The sequence below is a fragment of the Embiotoca jacksoni genome, unplaced genomic scaffold (genome assembly GCF_022577435.1).
Source record: "Embiotoca jacksoni isolate LCO1_2020_lvr unplaced genomic scaffold, fEmbJac1.0.p SCAF_5, whole genome shotgun sequence".
Classification (NCBI taxonomy): domain Eukaryota; kingdom Metazoa; phylum Chordata; class Actinopteri; family Embiotocidae; genus Embiotoca; species Embiotoca jacksoni.
In genome coordinates, this window is record NW_027185403.1 from 16589880 (window position 1) to 16609780 (window position 19901).

Genomic DNA, 19901 nt, shown 5'->3' on the forward strand with positions numbered 1-19901 from the left:
CAAACACTTAGCTCGTGCCGGCACTTTCTCCCGGAGGAAGAGGTTTTTCAGATTTTGAAAAATTGAGTGTTTTACTGTACGTTTGAGGAGTATGTTTCGTTTTAAAGGAAGATGAGTGCGGACAGAGCGGATAAACAGTCGCAGAGTCCGGGCGATGGAGAGGCGGGCGGTGCTCTCATTACAGAAGCCCAGTGGTTCATCATTTCATCAGCAGTGCATTAATCAAATTCATTTCATATTCTAAACTTTCATCCTTTCCCTTTTCTCCCTCACCTCCTCTATCCCCAAGCCCTGTCTCTATCTTCATCTCTTTCTCCCGCTAGTCTTCCTCCCATGGAGGCAGCTTACAGTAAGACGGCTTCACAATAAATAATGAAAACGGGGTGGAAAGAGAACGACGTGAGTAAATGAAATAGGACAAAGAGAGAGACAGAGGCAAAGAGTGCAGGGGAGAGAGAGCGAGTGCGAGGTGGGGGGGAGCTGAGCGGTGTGGTGACTGGAGCCGAGAGTGAAAACAGTAATTTAGTGATTACAGCCCACTGCTCCCTGCATGGAAAAGGGGTGGGGGCGGACGGCTCGGGGTAGAGGAGAGATGGGACTAACCACAGCAGGCAAAATTCCAGCCTGTTAAAACAGCACTTAAACTATTTGACCCCTGCTGCGCCCACTTCAATCTACCTAAAAGTCCACTGCTCAGTCCCTCACCACACCAATATTACCCGACCCACTACATGCACACATGGAAGCACATATATATATACACTCGTGTTTAACTATGAAAAGGCCTTAAAAGTTCAAAGACAGTAGGTATAAAAATGTTTATATTTGACTGAATTTTACTGAGTTACTAAAATGTTTAATCTTTTGCTGACTTAAGCTCAGTGACACAGTAATTTTCAAAACCCGATTGGCCCGTCTGATATGTTCAAATAGGAAAAGCAACGGCTGTGTTCTGTTAAAAGGGTCACAGGCTGTGATAGTGAGAAAGTGCCTGATACCAGGATCCTGAATCTGAAGCAGATGATAGGATTTAGCTGCTTCATATGTCAAAAAGTCCTCTGTGATAAAGGTCTGCTAAATCAAATATAAAAATACATTTGAAAAGAAAAGGGTTAAAAAAAAAAAAAATGTAAATACTGCATTTTTTTAGGCCAACAAAAACATTGTTTACTTATTTTGCCAAATAAGACAATGGTATTTTTTTCAGTTGAAAAACAAACTTGCAATTTTACCTATGGACCAAAATGTAATCTGACACACATAAGATAAAGATAATCAGAAAGGGGCCAACCAGACTCCCACAGCCTTTTAGTTGGCTCCAAAGTTGAAAGGTTTTGACTCGTACTTCAACATTCATCTGCAAAAAACTCCCAAATCCAAAGATGTTTGTTAACATCTGTCTATCCAAAGTGCAGATTTTCCTTTCCTATCTATTCTATTAATTCTACTGAGCTTCTGACAACAACATTTGAAAATATCCAGTCAGTCCTTGATGTGTATAACACACGCTTTATGGTCAAAAACCTTTTTGGCTGACTATGAAGCCAGGTTATTCGTCAGGGTCACATATGAATCCCATCAAATTAAACTGAGAATAGCTACAATAACCAGTGTCTTCCAACCGGATGTTTAATCAACTAATTACAACAGAGTGCAGTCCAAAGGGCCAGATTCTGTTACAGGTCATTCGGTAATTAATCCAGACACATATAAAACGTCATCCCGGAGAGAAAAGAATTGGTATGTACTGATGTCTTAAATTAACAGTTTGCCATTTGGGGAAATACAATTGCTTAATTGCAGCAAGTTAGATAAGAAGATTGATACCACTCACATATCTCTGCGATGAAAATGAAACTACTTAGGTCTTAGGCTGTTCCTCTCTGCTTTCATGCTGTATGCTAAGCTAAGCTAATTGGCTCCTGGCTCAGCAAGAAGGCAAATAATTTCCCAAAATGTTGCACTGTGCCTTTAATACTAATACTGAGATTCAAATTAATTCTTGACCTCAGCAGTGGCATCATTTGACAAAACAGTTTCACCTGAAGGTCCATTTAGCAGCTCTTCTCTCGCGTTCAGTCATGATCTTCACCAGCAGATAGTTTTGCCAGTAGTGAAACCAAAGTATGATTTATATAACTTAGGATGTTCAGCTCTTCTCATCCGGGTTGACTTAAAAGTTGAGCGTCAAGCTCCTTCTATAAGAAATGCACTTGAAGTAAGCTTTTTTTTTCAGTAGCTGTTACTGTTTTGGAGATATTTATAATTTATCAAGATTTCAGATCATATTTATACTTCACAATATAAACACAGAATGTGCCTTCATCTTTGAAATGATGTCAGAGACTTTAAGGTATGTTAGCTGTTTAAACACGACCCAACGAGCACACAAATACAGCAATGCCTTGTAATTGTAAGAAAGCATTAACCTCTCACCCACTCAGCTGCTCTATCAATAATACAATAACCACCAATACATGTTGCCTAAAATAGCAGGTATTTACCAAGAGTAATAATTTATAAGTCTAAACATATAAGAGATTTATGAAAGCGGGGTCAGGGACAATGAGTGTGCCCGGTGAAGTGACCTGTGATGTGGATGCTGATGCAGCCTTCAGGAACACATGAAGTTGGCCGTACATGTACATTTTGCAGTAGCACAGCAGACATGCATGAAATATGCATCGTCACAGTAATCCCCGTCCTCTTTGTTAAAATCATTGCCGGCGTCATTGTAATTACAGCGGATCATCAAATTGCTTCTACTTCATCCTACCGTAGACAGACCAGACACATATGCAAACACATAGACACACACAGGGTGAATAGAGAGATAGATGTGTCATTATTTAGTAGAATAAAAGAGGGAGCCATGGAGGGATTTAGGATTTGAATCACATGATAATTTACAGAGATAAATTGTTTCCTTTGCGGATTCAGTTATAATCCAGCTGAATGTTTGCTGTGCAATTTGTCCTCCAAAACTGAGCTTAGAGGTATGAGTGTGCATGTGTTTTCTCCATTTGTTTGTTTTGTGAGTGTGCATGTACAGTACCTATCCAAAACCGAGCTCACAGAGTGCATTGACCCAGTTCTATCGCCTTCTCAAAGGGGCAACGGGACTGATGATGGAAAACTTCTCTCTGCATGTGCACATGCTTGCACAGGAACACACTCGCTTCGACACACAAATGGACGAGGTTGCATATGGGCATGCTTAGCAATGTGCGCACAGCCACCCTCACCAAGAGACACACACACACACACACACACACACACACACGGACAAACAGGCTGTTTAGCAAGATATTTTAGAGTCAGTGAATTATCCCCAGTATTTGCTGAGTAGCAGCTCTTGTTTCAGAGCCGGTGGAGCTGCCTGTAGTTGCTTATGAATAATTAAGAGCTCCGGTCTTTCTGAGAGAGAACAAAACTAAAACACTCTTTTCTTGTCTTCTCCCACAGATATCTGGGCGCTCTGATCTGGGCGCTCATGGCGCGTTTGTGTCTTAGCAGTCCATCAGGGTAGAATTCCCACAATCCTCTGCTGGTGCACACAGCAAATATAACAATAGGCTCCTGGTAACAACTCAGGGCAATGATAACGAGGCAGCAACCTGGAAACAAGAATAATTCTCCAGCTTGTTAAAGATAAAGATGATGATGAAGTTGCAGTTGACTTGATGGGTTTTAATGCTTTCTAGGCCATCATAGAAACCATATCTACAAAGCACGATGGTTAGTTGAATCTGTAGGCCTCTTGCATGAACATACACTCGCATGTATACTGCACAAAAAAGAGTTGCTTGAAAAGAACAGAGGGAAAACGTTCCAGAAGAGAGAATGAAAGGGAGGAATAAAAAACAGGAGAGACAGAAAGAGAAAATGCCAAAAAGTAGCTGAGCACTGAACAGAGATCAAAGCATGTATGTAGCATGTAAATGAATTGTCCTGATGCAAAGTTAAAAATAGCAGCCGTCGAACACAGGAGCTTGACATGACAGTTGCCGCTTCACGAGGCACTCAGGCAGCATCAGACTAACCCTCACCTCACCTCCTCTGCCTGTCTCGGCACAACTTGTTCTCTCTGAGTGACAAAATTGTTGAGTTATATTTCGGGGGTATGAGTGACGGATTTACAAAGTGTTTGCCTCTGAGTGAAATGTGTAGCTACACCCACTGTGTGAGCCTTCAAACAGGCATTCTACCTTTCAGATCTACTATACATTGAAAACGCAAAAAGGAGATGATCTCTGGGGCAAAGGTTGAATGACTATGTCTCAACATTTGTAGGAGCATAGTCTGAATTTTGTGTTTCCTTTTTTACAAAATTAATCACCTCTTGTTTCTGTCTTGTGTCACTTCCTGCCCTCTGTTTGATTGTCTGCCCCGCCCACATTTGTTTCACCTGTCCCTTGCTATCTTTCCCGCCCTCATGTATTTACTCTGTGTGCTCAGTTTGTTGTTTGTATACTGCCCATCTTTTTTCCTGTGCATTTCATACAAAGTATGTTCTGGGTTTGTGTAAGCTGTTTGTGTTTTAGTGTCTAAGTTTGTTTGAATTTTTTTCCTTTTTAGTTCCTTTTGGATACTCTGTTTTTTGGGATTACCTGTATTTCCTTCTGTTTTTAGGACGAATTGAGATATCCAGTGCCAGCATTTGGGAAATCTATTACTTGAGCCATGAAAAGGCCATTTTACACCATTTAAATCATTCATACAATGCTGACGTGAAGTGCAGATTTAATCAGCTAGTTTCTCCACTTCACTATCACAATTTTTGAGTTATTGCTAAAATCTCCTTTTGTTGTGCACAGATTCTCTTCAGGTGGAGGTTTAGCTATCAACACATTTGTGAATGGATTTGAACTGTGCCAGCAGTGTGGCAGGCAGTAAAAATAAGATTTGTTGAGCTCAACAAGCGGATTGATGCAAGGTAAAAAATATATATACGATTTTTTTTTTTTTTTTTTTTTTTTTTTTTTTTAAATATTTGGTTAAAATACCAGCAGGAGAATGCAGAGTGTGGGCAGTGGAAATACGAGCTGAGAGTGAGTCAAACATAGAAGTACAGTACAGTGTATTGCTCATAGTTTTAAATCCTTTTATCTGAAATTCATATCTGTAAGTACATGAATTGTGCAGATAAACATATAAAACCTGTGCTTTAAGGTCCAAGTCTCAAGTTCTTGCATCTTTGTTCAATGTAACAGTAACACTATGAACTGAGATCAGGATGTCACTTAGGCAGTTCAGTACTTGTCAGGTCAGTGTCATGGTAGTGGTTACCTGCAGTCCCAGCGGTTTCCAGCGGACGTTCCTGAGCAAAGCTGGTGTGGAGCTCAGGGTGTTCTGGGGCCTTTTCTTCAGCGTGAGGATGACTCCACATGGGTCCTCTCTCAGAGCATTCACCAGGTTCTTCAGCTGCCAGCCCACCTGAGGAGCACACATACCGGGCTCCCGAAACAACTGCTGTAAACCACTTCACACACATGCTGCACACAAGGCACAGGAGCAACCAAATCGGCAGAGGAACACCACCACTGACAGCCACTGTTAATATAAACCACCACTCACGCTGGTTCTGATGCTATCTATCCAAAACAGTCCATGCTGCTATTCATTTATTCTCGAGCACTTTATTATTTGTCTTTATTAGAGGGAGACAGCGGGGAGATAACAGGAAATGCTGGCGAGAGAGAGATGCATCAACGTTTCCCAGCTGGACTCTGAAACTTGCTGTCTACGGTTTGTGTCTTAACCCCTGAACCCCACGCAACTATTATGACCTCCACAATGTCTTCAGGTCTGCAAGAGAATTTTCGTATTTTGGTCTAGCTTTTTGATACCATGTGACCATTTTCTAATAACTCATAAATAGATACACATAAATAAAGTTTCACCCAAAAGCCCATTTCTCTGTAGTTTGTTGCCAAATTCTTATAAATGTGGCTCATCTGACGTACAGTTAGTCGCCAGTTTATTATTTGTCCCAACCGGAAATCAATGCAGTCTCATACAACAGCCCTGTAATAGATCTTAACTTGATGTAGGTTAGTTTTTGGTTAAGTGATGTTCGTTTAACCTTCTTGTCATTTTAAAAGCTTTAGTTTGGGGTAATGTTGATACTGTACACTACATTGTGTCATACTGAGACGTTTTTATAGTCCGTGCTTACTGATGTAAATGGGGTGATTAAAATACTACAAATTTCTTAGTAGTCAAGCAAACCTAAGAAATTTTTTGAAATGTGTCACCATTGGCCTTTATAGCACTACATCAACATGACACATTTAAATAGTCATAACATAATTTTCATCCTTTTAAAAAACTGTAATATTCCCAGACAGGATTTAGGTAATCTCCAAAAATTATGTCATCATCAGCAAATCTGTATTTGAAAAGGTTCAGAGATTTACATATCCTCTGCAGCAGTGCAGTAAGGGGAAAGAGACAGTATTCCTCTTATTTACATGTTGGCGTGTGTTTCAACCATTATTAACAAAAAACTACAATTAATTAAATATACTAATAGATATCGCTGATGTTCACAACATAAATATATTTAATCAGTAGAACAACCATTTCAATTATTACAGTAACAAGACTAGGTCAAAACCTACTATGGCAGGACCATATATAAAACACTAGAAGGATTTTAATTTTAAACAGATACAGAAAGTTGCAGCATTTGGCCAGCCAATGAGGACTTCAGCAGTTTTCTTTCATATGAAATCATTCATATGAAATCCAAAATCAGATGGGTGGTATTATCTTATTGAATATTTGGTCGTAGCATACATTTAGAAAGGACTAGACATTTTTGGTAGGACAAACTATACTGTTATTAATAGTTAATAAATGTTCACACACTTATAGAAACAGCTTCAGTTTGTTATTGAGTGAAAGTGAATTGCAGCTGCAGGGGTTTTTGCTGATGCCAAAGTTACATCAACAGGCACTTCTCTGATAGCAGTGTCGCTAACGTTAGCTTGCTGCTCTCAGCCTGCATTTAGTACTGCTGGGTAGGATTAGGATTTATAAGCTCTGTTGTGTCATTGTCTGACTCTGCTCGTCTTCTCATTGTGTCCTTTTGGAGCCAGGCCAACATTTTTGTAAGGTTAATGTGACGTTGCTTAGACTAGCCGCCGACAGAGAAAAAGGCAGGCAGGCGAGGACGTCATGTAATGCCCCCTGGGTAATGGAGTTTATTTAGAGCTATTATGAATAGCCCAAATAACCTGATATAGAGAGAGCAGAAAACTGGCAGCTTGTGAGACGCGTACAAGAGAAAGTCACAGTACATAAAAGAGCTGAATGCAGAAGTGCTCATATTGCTAATGGTGAATAATGGTCTACTTCAAACTCTGCTTGGCAGTAATATAAATTCTCTGATACAGTTTTTTGTTCTATATACTGCAATATGTTTCATTTACTTGTAATATCAAGGACACTCCTGTGGACCCACCCAACTGTGTGTAAAATATACAGTATTTAGCCACTGGTCTTTAAATACACTTCTGTACAATAAGCATGCAAGTTATACAAAATTACAACAATGTGACTTCAAATACCAAACTCTGCAGCTACAGCCAGACACTCACCACAGTAACCCAGGAACAGTTGTCTGAAATATCAAACTAAAGGGCAGCTCAGTTTGTGTGGTTAAGTTATAAGGAGAGAGAGATGGTATAATAGTTGAAGAGGAGTGCTGACTGCAGTGTTTCCTCGTGGTTCTGGCCAGCCTGTCTCCAGAGCTTGCAGCACTCGTCAGGCCATTGATTGGCTACACTGGTCTCAGCTACTGGAAGTGTCCGCCGAGGCCACCCCACACAGACAGAGCTGCTCTGACCTTATTCCTGACATAATGATGACCAGCCTGTGTCAGCCTGTGGTGGCCCGTTTCCTGTTCTCTTTGGCCCACTTCAGCGCTCTGAGTTCAATCAATGCTCATCTGCAACAAGAGCCTGGATCGAAGGAGGATACGACTGTATGTTCTGCCCTGCTCTGCCCACTTCAACAAAAAAAGGAGCTATACATAGGGCACACTCAGACTCTCCAGGACTGCAATCATTTATTTATGATGTGATTTGCTAATTCAAATCTTTCAACTGTAATGTATTTCCTAGTGATAGAAAGGCTGTACAGAGAGTACATTTTCAAGTAGCAAATGCTGGCATTAAATCCCGGGTTTGATTTGTTATGTCGTTTGCTATTCTCTGATTCTAATAAAAATGTTTCCCGTTTTAAACAAAAACACCTGCTTGTGTTCATAAAATATTTAGCATTTAAACATTTCTTTACTTTCTCGTGAGAGCCAGATGAGACGATGCTACCACTTTCATATCTGTCCATTTAATATGAAGCTACAACCTAACAATTACCTAAGCTTAGCATAGACTGGAAGGAGGGAAGATATAGGTAGCCTAGATATGTCAAAAGGTAAACAAACTCTTCTTAGTACCTGTAAAGCTCACCAATTAACATGTTTTACCTTGTTTGAGGGAAGCTATGTCCCCCAACTTCCAATCTCTCTGGATTTGAGTTCATCTAAACTTCTCAACCCTTCTTTGATCCACCATGGTAGTCAGGACACTGTACATTGACAGCAAACACAAAGCCAATCTTCACCAGCCCAGTTTAGAGCTGTTCTGTTATGCAAATACACAGAGAGCAAAGGGAAACAGGAAGAGATCTACCAAAACAATAATAGAGCCTAAACTGCTGCTGGAGAGCTTTTTTTCAAATCCCAGGGGTCTTCATTATTTTCCCAAATGCTATTACCTCCTCATAATTATGTTGCCTCTTCAAACAATCACTTTGTTATTTGAGCAAATTCCACATTTTACCTCAGAAGAGGAGCTGAGCTAAAAACTGCAAACTCCGGTTTTGAAGTGGGTCTCAAACAAAGCTCATGCATAGACATGAAGGCAGCATTGTTGCTTAATATGTGGGATAGGCCTACATAATGATTCTATAATGTAATGGAATTTGTTCATTCAATATTCACACTCATCTAATTTTGAAATTTGGAGCCTGGCAAGATAAACTTATCAGCGGTGATGTTGAAAGAGAGTTTGCTGGTAGTGTGTATCCATTTTTCCTCCTCAGCAGCTCAATTTGGGATTGAATGAAGAGCTATGTTGACTGGAGACTTCCCTCCGCTGTTCTCCTCCTTTTCTTTTTATCCGCTTCCTCTTTTCCCCAAGTCCCTCTTTACTTCCTCCTCCCTTTTTGCCCCAGTCACCCAGCTCATCTCAGCCTTCCCTTCCCCACCGTAGCACCACACCTCTGTCCCCCCCCCACCCCCCCCCACCCCCTGCTTATCTCCTCCCCCAGAGTGAGGGATCAGAGTGGTGAGGGTCTCGCTGAGGGAGTAATGATGGGTTGGAGCTGAGAGCCTGGCAGGGTGCGATCTGCACTGTCACCCTGAGGAGAGAGGGAGAGAGATAACACGCACCTCCCTCACGCGTCAGTCAGAGCCGCTCCCCAGCGCCTGCATGCATGCTTTCGCATGAGCAGCACCTATTGAGACGTACAAGGAAATACTCGCGGTTTCATAAAAAAGCACACAAAGGACATTACACACAGACACAAACCTTTTTCTCCCTTCAGAAATCTCAAATAAATGCTGGAACAAATTGTTTGTGCCAGAGCTGACAGCACAAGGCAATAGACAACGCGCTCAATCACATTGCTCTCACAAGGCACCGTTCCATTTAAAATGGCTGCCCAATTTTTTTTTTTTTTGGTGCTTCTCTCTGATGTGATGAGTTGAAGGCAGAAATACAAAGTACTCAAGTCTGAAAGTGGAACATGGGTTCACATTTCAAACCAGACGCCTCCTTCAGGGGTTTATTATGACAACGGGAACAAATTTCAGAAAAAGTGAGCTGCCGATCACACTGGACTGAACAAAGGTCTTATAACAATCGTCCTATAATCTGCTCCCACAGCGAGCCTAATTAGCCTACATAGCAACACAGGCACAGGACAGGAAGCACCATGGTGGCAGGGTGGTGGTGGTGGTGGTGGTGGTGGCAGACATCATGTAACTTGATGCCTCCTCAACACAGCACAGAATGGAGAACCAAAGACAGTCTGCAGTGTGTATTCAGGGTGGAAACACATGGAAAGAACATTTCCTGTGATCCTTCATGAGTACTGTGTTGTGTTTGGCAGCTTTTGAACTCACCACTGTCTGGTGGTTGACTTGGATCACCTCATCCCCTGCGTGGATCTTCTTACACTGGTCTGCTGGAGACTGCACAGGGCAGAAATTGGAGGACAGAAAAGGACAATAGGAATGAATTCAGGCGATACCAAAGACTGGATTCATTGTCATGGTGGAAGTGAGACCATAAATTGTGGTTGGTGGAGTGTTGAGCTTCTGACTGAGTGAAACAGAAACTCACATTCTCTGTGGTTCCGGTGATAACGTGGAGTCCATCATATGTTGATTTGATATACATCCCCTGAAACACAAGCACAGACAGGCAGTATAAAATAGAGTACAGAGAAATATCTGATAGGTGTATTTTGTTTCTGCGTGTGGAGGCCAGAGGAAGAAATCTGAGACTTAAGGCAGAGATATTTCAGAGACAGAAACACTGACTTGACTTAATAATAATACTAATAATTTACATGAAGGTGCAGGAGAAACTCTCAAAACACCTTCATTTATCCTTATTATACACTCTCCAAGTTTTTGAACTGTACTGTAACTCTATTTACAAAAGATTTGGGTTTTTCATAATAGTTGTGGAATGTGTTGTGATGTTTGATAGGATTGACTTTGAGGGCAATAACATGTGGTTCACATCCACTGTAAACTCCTCAAACCTTTCAGTGACTCCTGAATCTCTATAAAAGAGACAGATCTCAGATGTGTTCCTGGTTTTCTATTAATTCATCTTGTCTGCGCTTGAAACTTTCCCCTTATAGACTTAAAACTTAAAAGCAAACAAAAAAAGTCCCAGGTTTTGACCTGGTAAAGTCTTCTAAAAATAAACCTGGACCTGGATTCAATTATATTCAATTAGATAAAAATAACTATTAACACATCCTTGAATGGGGAATATTCAAATGCCTTGAGAAAAAGCAGCCCGAATGGGTAAATGCAAATTATGAATACTTGTGACTTTACTTGGATTTGTCCTGGAATATTTAAAGCTGCATTTGTTTCAGGAGCAGTGGAACAAGGTGAAAAACACTACAATGACATATGACCTTATGAAGTTGCTATAGTAAACCTGTTGCTTATTTACACACCCAGTAAACCAAAAGCATTATTTGCATTCATTTGGAGTTAACTTTCTGTTTTTGGTTACTTCAGCCACTGATTACTCTTCTGTCGCTAGTTTGTCTGTTAATTACCACAAAAAGGCCACAAAACCAAAAGAATGAGCTAAAAGATGCTAAAAAGTACTGTACAGTTGAGGGAAATGTTGGCTTTGACATTGGAAATATTAATATTGCTGAAATAAAATGACTGATTTGAGCAGCTTTAGTGTTTGAATCCCCAGGTGTGTCCTTACCAGCCCTTCACTGGGCATGATGCTGGTAAGATGGACCACCTCCAAATGGGCAGACTGAGAGACCAGAGAGTCCGACGACAGAGAGATGATGTGGTCACATATCCCTGCTAAGGTCTTACACTGGAGGTGGAGTTGGAGGTAAGGAGAGCAGAGAAAAAAAATGACATAGAAAGAGAGAGAGACAAAAGGAGAAAGATAGAAAGTGATTGAGATTGGTTTTGGTCCGCGGGGGATGCTGTGACCTAGCTGGAGGAGGTGAAACAGACATCATTTCATCACATTGTTTCACATCGCCACTTCCAGCACTCCAGCACACAAACTGTTTCCTGTCACAGTCTGTCCGCAGGCATGCCCACAAGACGCTGTCACAGACAGAACAACACATCAACAATATTAGCCAGCCCGAGGTGCCCACATGACATTTTCGAACATCTAAATTACACAGCACACTTCTCATTTGGTGTTATCGGTTATTTGTGTTGGGGAAGAGACCGGCTATTTTTGCCTTCACATCAACTAAACAAAACCAGGCATGTTGAAGAGTGGCTGTAATTTTTTTTTCTACACTACCCTCATACACATTACTCCATTTGAGTGCATCCAAGCAATCACGTCAAATGAAAAGCATTGCTTCACCTTGGCTTTGTTCTAAATAAACCTTGACTGTTTTTCAGGCTATTTGTCTGCTCGGTCACGCGTGCAAGTTAATTTATCATCAGCAACATCGCTGCCTAATCTCGGTTGACTGTTTGCAGCGGATCTACACAGAGACTGTTACCCTACCTTGTAGCATTGCTGCTTAGTGCACATGCATGCAAACACACATACAGGAATGTAACAGGTATAAATGTAAGAGAATATACAGTATGATCTCTGCACACGTGTCACGCTGCTTGTGTGATGACCCCTGCATAAAATAATCATCCGATCTCAATCCTAATGAGCAATTACTGGATTATAGCTATGAATTGAACAGAGGGCATTTTCAATATACACACACAATGTGACGTGCAAAAACACACACACACACACACACACACACACACACACAATAGCTCACAGCCTATGATTCATTCAGTGTGAGGGAAAAGGTGGAGAATCTTCAGTGAGCTGGCCATGTGATGCTCTCTCTTTCTCTGTTTCTTGCATACACACACACACACACACACACACACACACACACACACACACACACACACACACACACACACACACACACACACACACACACACAAATCCACACATACTTCCATCCTTTTCTGGGTCACTTATTTGAACATTACACCGCCTGTCTAGTTTTCTGTTTATCCAGTAGTATTATGTTCTATTCAACTCGTAAACATTATGTAATGGGATGTTTGCAACTGTTCATGTCATAACCAGGCACCAAACGAGAATTTTGAGCTTTAATTTGAAAAATGAAAAAGTCGGAAATAGAAGAAAAAAAAGTCGGAAATATGTGGGAAAGAAGTAGAAGCAGTTAATTTCTAATGCTGCCTATAGAGCCATAAATAGCATGTGAAGTCATCAACTGGATGTACCACAGCGAGTGACAATGTTGTGTCTCTGCTTGTGCTCCTCTTTGATCATTGGACTAATACTCTTGACCTGGGATTAACACCGGGCCCAAGAGACAAGAGGCCAGTCACCAGCGTGGAGACTCCCAACTCCTCCAGCTCTGCCTTGATCTGACACGCCTCCAGAGCATCAGAGCACAGATTATAGGCAAGTTAACTTATGTGGCTGGCTGGCGTGAGATTTAAGAGCAGTCAAACAGAAAGCCAGACGTAGTACACTGCCAAATAGATTAAGCTCCAGTAGACCCCCCCCCCACACACACACACACACATACACCCACCACCACCATCAGCACCACCTTCCTCATTCTCATTCTTGCACTTTATTCCTCTTTGACTCGCACCTTCTCTCTCACGCACACAACACACACCGCTGCGTGATGCTTCGTCTGCACATGCATGGTCATACATGCACACACACACACACACACACACACACACACACACACACACACACACACACACACACACACACACACACACACACACACACTGCAGCAAATACAAACTGAGACAGAGAAAAAGATGGAGAAGCTGTACTAGGAAAGTGGAAGAGAGGAAGAGAAAGGCAGGGAGGTGGGAGGAAGCGTCCAGGAGGAGAAGGGAGAAAACAAGGGAAAGGGAAAACACACAACTAGGACAGTCTTATGTAATTCCTCTCATCCTTATGCATGCATGCACATAAAAACATACACACTTCACGCTCCATCAGACACACAGACTCACACATGCTCATATCTTATCTCTCTTGTCTCTCTCCCCATCGCCCTCCCTCCCTCCCACCTACTCTCTCTCGTTCTCTCTCTGTCTGTCTCTCTCTCTCTCACACACACACACACACACACACACACACACACACACACACACACACACACACACACACACACACACACACACACACCCCATCCCTGTCCATCTGATTGCTGCAGGCCGTAGTCTAGAGGAGAGCACAGTAGCACTGAGTTTTGCATTATTGAGCAGAAGCCGAGAAACGTACAACTACCACTACAGTAAACAGTCTCTGAACCTCATGGTGGATTCACAGGGCTGACTCTTATATACTGAACCGTATGTCTGTCTGCAACACACCACACACATACATCACTTCAGGAAAACCATCAATACAACCATGTAAAAAGACTGCTTTAAGGGTAGGAGTCATGCATTCAGAATTTTAGCAAAACTTTGAGCTAAATTCAAAGAATGACTCCGTTTAGAGGAGTTACTATAATTATTATGTGTTTGTATTACTTGATTGTTATGATGTGCATTAAAATGTCAGCAGAATTTTAATGTTAGAGTTGGTTAAGGTGCAGATCATTTCATCATCACTTTATATAGTTGTGTCATAATAATTCTATGGGCTGACTTAATGTATGAAAATACAGTGGACTAAAGCACACTCTGTCTATTACATGAAAATAAGTGACAAAATGTATTATCTTCCATCGCTGGTCAGTAAAGTAGTTTTCTGTTAGTCCGTTTGCAGGAAAGTAGCAAATACTTAGGCAGATAATTAGTTAGTAGCATTTAGAAGTTAGTTGCACTTAAATTGGCTACATCTACATAATTTAAAATATTTATAGGTATTGCTTTGGCTTTATTTTGCTTAACCAAAGTGGAACAAAATGTTATGTCATTAAGATGACACATTGTCTATATTTCATCTTCCATATGTGCACCATACTGTTACAAAGTGAAATGGTAAAACACCAGATAGGTGTCTTACCCTATGTGTGTGATCCTACCTGTATAGGGTTACTATCTGTGTCACTTAACCTCCATTTGATTTTTTTTCAGACATACATCGTAAATAAGGATCTGCATCTAAAGACAATCAGCTCCTCCTCTCTCTCTCATGTTTCATGCTGTCTCCGTTTCACACATAAACCTCCCACACAGAACAGACTTAGTCATGTGTAGCCTTCAGTCTGGCACTGGGGGTTGTGTGTGTGTGTGTGTGTGTGTGTGTGTGTGTGTGTGTGTGTGTGTGTGTGTGTGTGTGTGTGTGTGTGTGTATGTGTGTGTGTGTGTGTGTGTGTGCTGGGGAACCATTTAAATATTTGAGTTTGACTGATGTCATTGTCCTGTGTTGTTGTCAGGCCTGTAACAACAGAGGTAAATGACAGCTGTGAAACCGCAACCAAAAAGCTTCAGGGGTGACTAATTTTGAAAAGAGGACATCGCATGATGCAAAGACTAAAACGTGAAATAAAGTCAAGTGGCTTGGTTTGTTTTTAGAAAGATATACTACGTTTGCCATACATTGATATTTCATTTAAATGGAGTATTTTCTTAGCCATTGAATGCTCAGACAAAATCCCCCTGCCAATATTTCATTTGGATTCAACCACCTGACCTTGAATGGCAGCAGGAAGTGTCCCAATCCAACTGTCAGCCCAGATCAGACACTAGCTGCTCACTCGATTTCACACGTGGACGCAGACAGTTCTCCATCATACACAGACACACACAAACACACAAACACACAATACACACAGCACACACATACACAAACACACAGGGCTACATTCAAGCTCTCAAAAGGCCTCAGGCTCATTTGCACTTCAACGTGTACAAATTTGTGCCACAAATTCCCACAAAAACACACAGTATTCAAACATGCAAAGACACACACAAAAAACACAATCATAAGATCAATTTCAAGTGAAGTTCACTCAGACGTATCAGTTTAAATAATGCTGTTTTGTTTTACAAACAGAATCAATCCAAAGAGTTCTGAGAAAAACTGCAAAAGTCAACCAGAAGAAATAGCATTATCTTGGAAAATTATAATTCTGCGTGGCACCAATTAAGTGATAGAAATGTGCAAAATGGCAAGTAACTTGCAATAAGCCACCAGCTTGGAAATATGCTCATGTGTGATGCAACTACATATGTAACAATGCTGAAATACAGGGGAAACTACTTCATTCTAGATCCTGAAAAGGGAGATTTAAATAAAGGCACTAAGAGATTTTATTGGTGCTTTCAGCTGCTTGTTACTGTCTTTATCGTCATATGAAGATTGCCATTCACAGAGATCTGCTCCATCCAGACATTGAACATGTAACGCCTGATAGAAACAGGCCTACAATTTCTAATCATCATTGAAATGTAAACAAGCATTTGCTCTCAATGGGGAAAAACTTACCACATGAAGAATCTTATTCTCTGTCTCATACACAGTGCAATCCTGTAACAGGAGAGGAGCAGAGAAAGAGAAAGAAGAAGAGTACATGAGATGGAGGAAACGTCAGTGTGAATATCCGCACGCTGGGTCAGATATCTCTCTCCTCCAAATATAACAACCAGGAGAGACGGAAATGAGAGAAATGAGATGTCCAACAGGAAGAAATGGATGACTTTTGGAGAACATGAGCAGTCAGCTTTTTTGTTTCAAACCTTCAGCATTATACACATTACTTTAAAGTGTAAGCAGACTCATGTTGGATGGACCAGTTCTGGTTCTACTCTGCTGCCTGGAGCCTCCTCAGGCTTTAGAAACCACATTATTTGAACATGACTGATTGTTATTTAACGACAGCTGATAGTTAATCTATTTCTGGGAAAGCAGCCCACTGAATTCACCAGATGTGCATGGTAGCAGTTAATTCATCTGTTTGATGCATTAGTGCGGGCAGCGCTGCCACCTTTGTCTGTCTCGCTGCACCCTGGCACCCACATGATCATTTGGCCCATTGTGAACCTATACGGTGGCCCTTCGCTCGTCGCTCTCCTCTGGCCCTTGTAAGAGGGGATGGGTGTTATCTGCTCGGCTCCAGGACTCACTCTGGGCACAAGTACAGACACACTCTCACACACACGCTAAGCAGGCTCTTACTGGGAGGACGTGGAGGGGGTCCAAGAGAGCAGACATAGTTTCCGTCCCAACAATGACATGTCTACAGTATCAGGGTGTGTACGCACGCACCTTCAGTTTTATTCTTTAAAAAGTGCAAGTGTGTGTGTGGGTGGCGGTGAATTAACACGAGGGAGCGAGCCAGAGGTGGAGCAGAAGGAGGACAGGAAATAAGAGACCCCTAGTTCACTCCATCACAGCTTACAGTAAAAGTTAGGCAGGGGATGAACTCTAACAAGTGCATACATCGCTAAAGGCTGCCACTGAGAGCTACTCGCCCCGTCAGCCATGCTGCAAACAGTCTGTGGCAATGGACATATGTTCCACACACAGTCAGATCTATAGAAATGAGCTACTGTACACACCAGAACAAGCACCATCCACATTGATGCTCCCAATCTAACCCCACTTTAGATGTGTCCTCTCAATTCAAATCATGACCTTTATTGTGATGTATATGGAAAAGGCGGAATGTGTTGCATGCATCACGTGTAGCTGTGAATGAGTAGTTGAACGCACCTGTTGTACAATGGTGGTTAATTCTAGGCAGAGCTGCACAATGTTGTTCTTCAGTAATGAATATTCTGTCACACTGGCAAACGGTGACCTGAAAGAAAACATTTTAACAGAAATGATAATCTGATAAATCTTAACTTTAGGAAACAAAGAGCTCGTTTAAAAGGTTTTACGGGAGTATTATATTATTATATTATGTTTTTATTTTTTTTTTTTCTTGTCATTTATGTGCTAGAAGTGTGATTTTAACAGATTGAAGAGGGCGGTGAGAGAGGGAGAAACAAAAGATGTTTTCTGCTTCTCTCAAAGCACAAAAGCAAAAGATAAAAACAAACAACAGTATTTGGTTTTAGATCATGGCCAGGAGGCTACGAAGCTGCTAAAACTCAGCATTGCTTTGTTGTATGTGTTCTCAGCTTCATGTGGTCCCATTAGCTCATCTAAAATCAAGATAATGAAACAAAAACAACCTTATGCTTGTACTTCATCTATGAAATACCGTGTTATTGTACTGGTACTGTGTAAGAGGTACACAAAAGAAATACAATGCTACAGTTCAAAACAGCAGACCCCACTGTCTGATGACAAGATTGGTAGGAGAGAGACGTTGTCATCTCAAAAGTTTTTTATTTTTTATTTTTGTGGAAATGATGCCAATATTTTCAGCCACAACCAGGTAAAAGTAAAGCATTACTGTGCTATAGTAGTAAAGTCACAGCATAATTCATGCTGTACCTTGATTTTCCTGTCATCTATACTGGGCTTACAAATCAAAGGCCTATATTTATTTCAAGGCCTAAGTGTGGTCCCTACCTGTCGAGCCAGGCCAGCAGGTTCTTGGCTGCTCCAATTAGATCCACCACTGTAGGGTGAGGAAATCATTGGGTAGCCTTCGGGAAGCTCGTCCATCATAGTGTCCGCCCCTCCGCCGGCCCAGGATGAAGTTCTGGAGGTTCTTCGCTGAAGCGTTCAGCTTGTGGGACAGAGTCCGGAGGTTCTCTGTCTCCAGGCCGTTGTTCTGGAGGACAAACAAAGAAATTGTTTTGTCTGATGTCATTATGTACTTATCAGTGGCTTGAGGTTACAAGTGGCAGAGCTTTATTTGACCGATAAGGTTAAAGAAAGATATAATTCAGCATTTATGAATATTACTTTCTTTTTCCAAAAATGGTGTCAGAAGAGTTGACATGACTCTCATGTCTGTGTCGATTATCAAGCTTCAGCCAGGAAGTGGTTAGCCTAGCTCAGTTAGCTTAGAGACTAGAAGGAGGAGGACACATATTTCAAAAATCCTACTAAACAAAAGAGATATGTGGTTCAACTTTAGAGTTTTTGCCAATTTGAAGTCAGGCTAGCTGTCACCCTGCTTACAACTTTTCCCCCGTGCTAACGTGGCTGTCTCCAAAGTTTAAATATGCTCATGAAACCGGGGTGGAAGAAGTAGCCTATTCAAGTAAAATGTACTTCAATTACACTGTGAAAAATACTTCACTGCAAAAAAAAAAGTCCTTAGTGAAGTAAAAGTATAGAAGCGTAATTTACTTAAAGTTAAAGTACATACTGTGCAGTAAAAATGCTTTTGAATTAATAATACTGCTGCTGCAATATAAGTTGTTATAAACTGTTGGTTAGTTTAATCTACAGCCCATAAATCATATTCTACAAGAGCATCAAATCTCTGTGGCATCGTTGTCCTGAGAGCGCTCAGAAAAAGCTCAAAAAAAACAATGAATCCACGAGGAACCTTTATTTATCATAAGAGGTTATATTTTCTCAACCCATAAAAAAAATTTTAATCCTTCAAGTTAGCAGAAATTTTCAAATTCAAACTCATTAAATTTGGAGATCTGTGTTTTTTCTACTGGACATGAAGAGTATGAAGAATTGGGATGTTAACCCTCCCGTGTCTTTGGGTCAAAATGACCCGCAGCTGTGTTCAACCAAGTTCTATTTTATTTTTCATGTTTTTTGGGATCATTGGTGACAAGGAGGCTGTGAGGGTTTCTTTAAAGAATGATCACCATGATCCCAAAAAATATAATAAATATAGAAATAAAATAGAACTTGGTTGAACACAGCTCCGGGTCATTTTGAACCAAGGACAACGGGAGGGTTAAAGATGTGATATATTGACTTTCTTATCTGTATATTTATAAAAAAAAAAATTAAAAAATAGTGTAAGACCTAGAAATATTAATGGAATGACATCATAACTCCACAGGTTTTAGGCTACAGATTGAACATAAAAAGCATTTACTGTGATTTAAATGTGCGGTAAATTATTATTTTGAGTGGAATTAACTGAAATTAGAACGACTATCTGAGAATAACTGTTAACATTTTCATAAAACAGCCACTGTCTGCACTAATTAAGTAACACCAAGCTGGTGGAGTAGCCCATTACTGCAC

The 19901-nt window shown here is 41.0% G+C and overlaps 1 protein-coding gene across 1 annotated transcript in view; it reads right to left on the reverse strand.

The window, feature by feature from the left end:
* Window positions 1-19901, reverse strand: part of LOC138211153 (connector enhancer of kinase suppressor of ras 2) — a 57952-nt gene that overhangs the window by 20261 nt on the left and 17790 nt on the right. Inside the window, 8 exon segments of the mRNA XM_069170835.1 lie at window positions 5290-5436; window positions 10196-10264; window positions 10416-10475; window positions 11538-11657; window positions 16269-16310; window positions 17496-17583; window positions 18306-18358; window positions 18361-18510. Of these exon segments, the coding sequence (XP_069026936.1) occupies window positions 5290-5436; window positions 10196-10264; window positions 10416-10475; window positions 11538-11657; window positions 16269-16310; window positions 17496-17583; window positions 18306-18358; window positions 18361-18510 (729 nt within the window).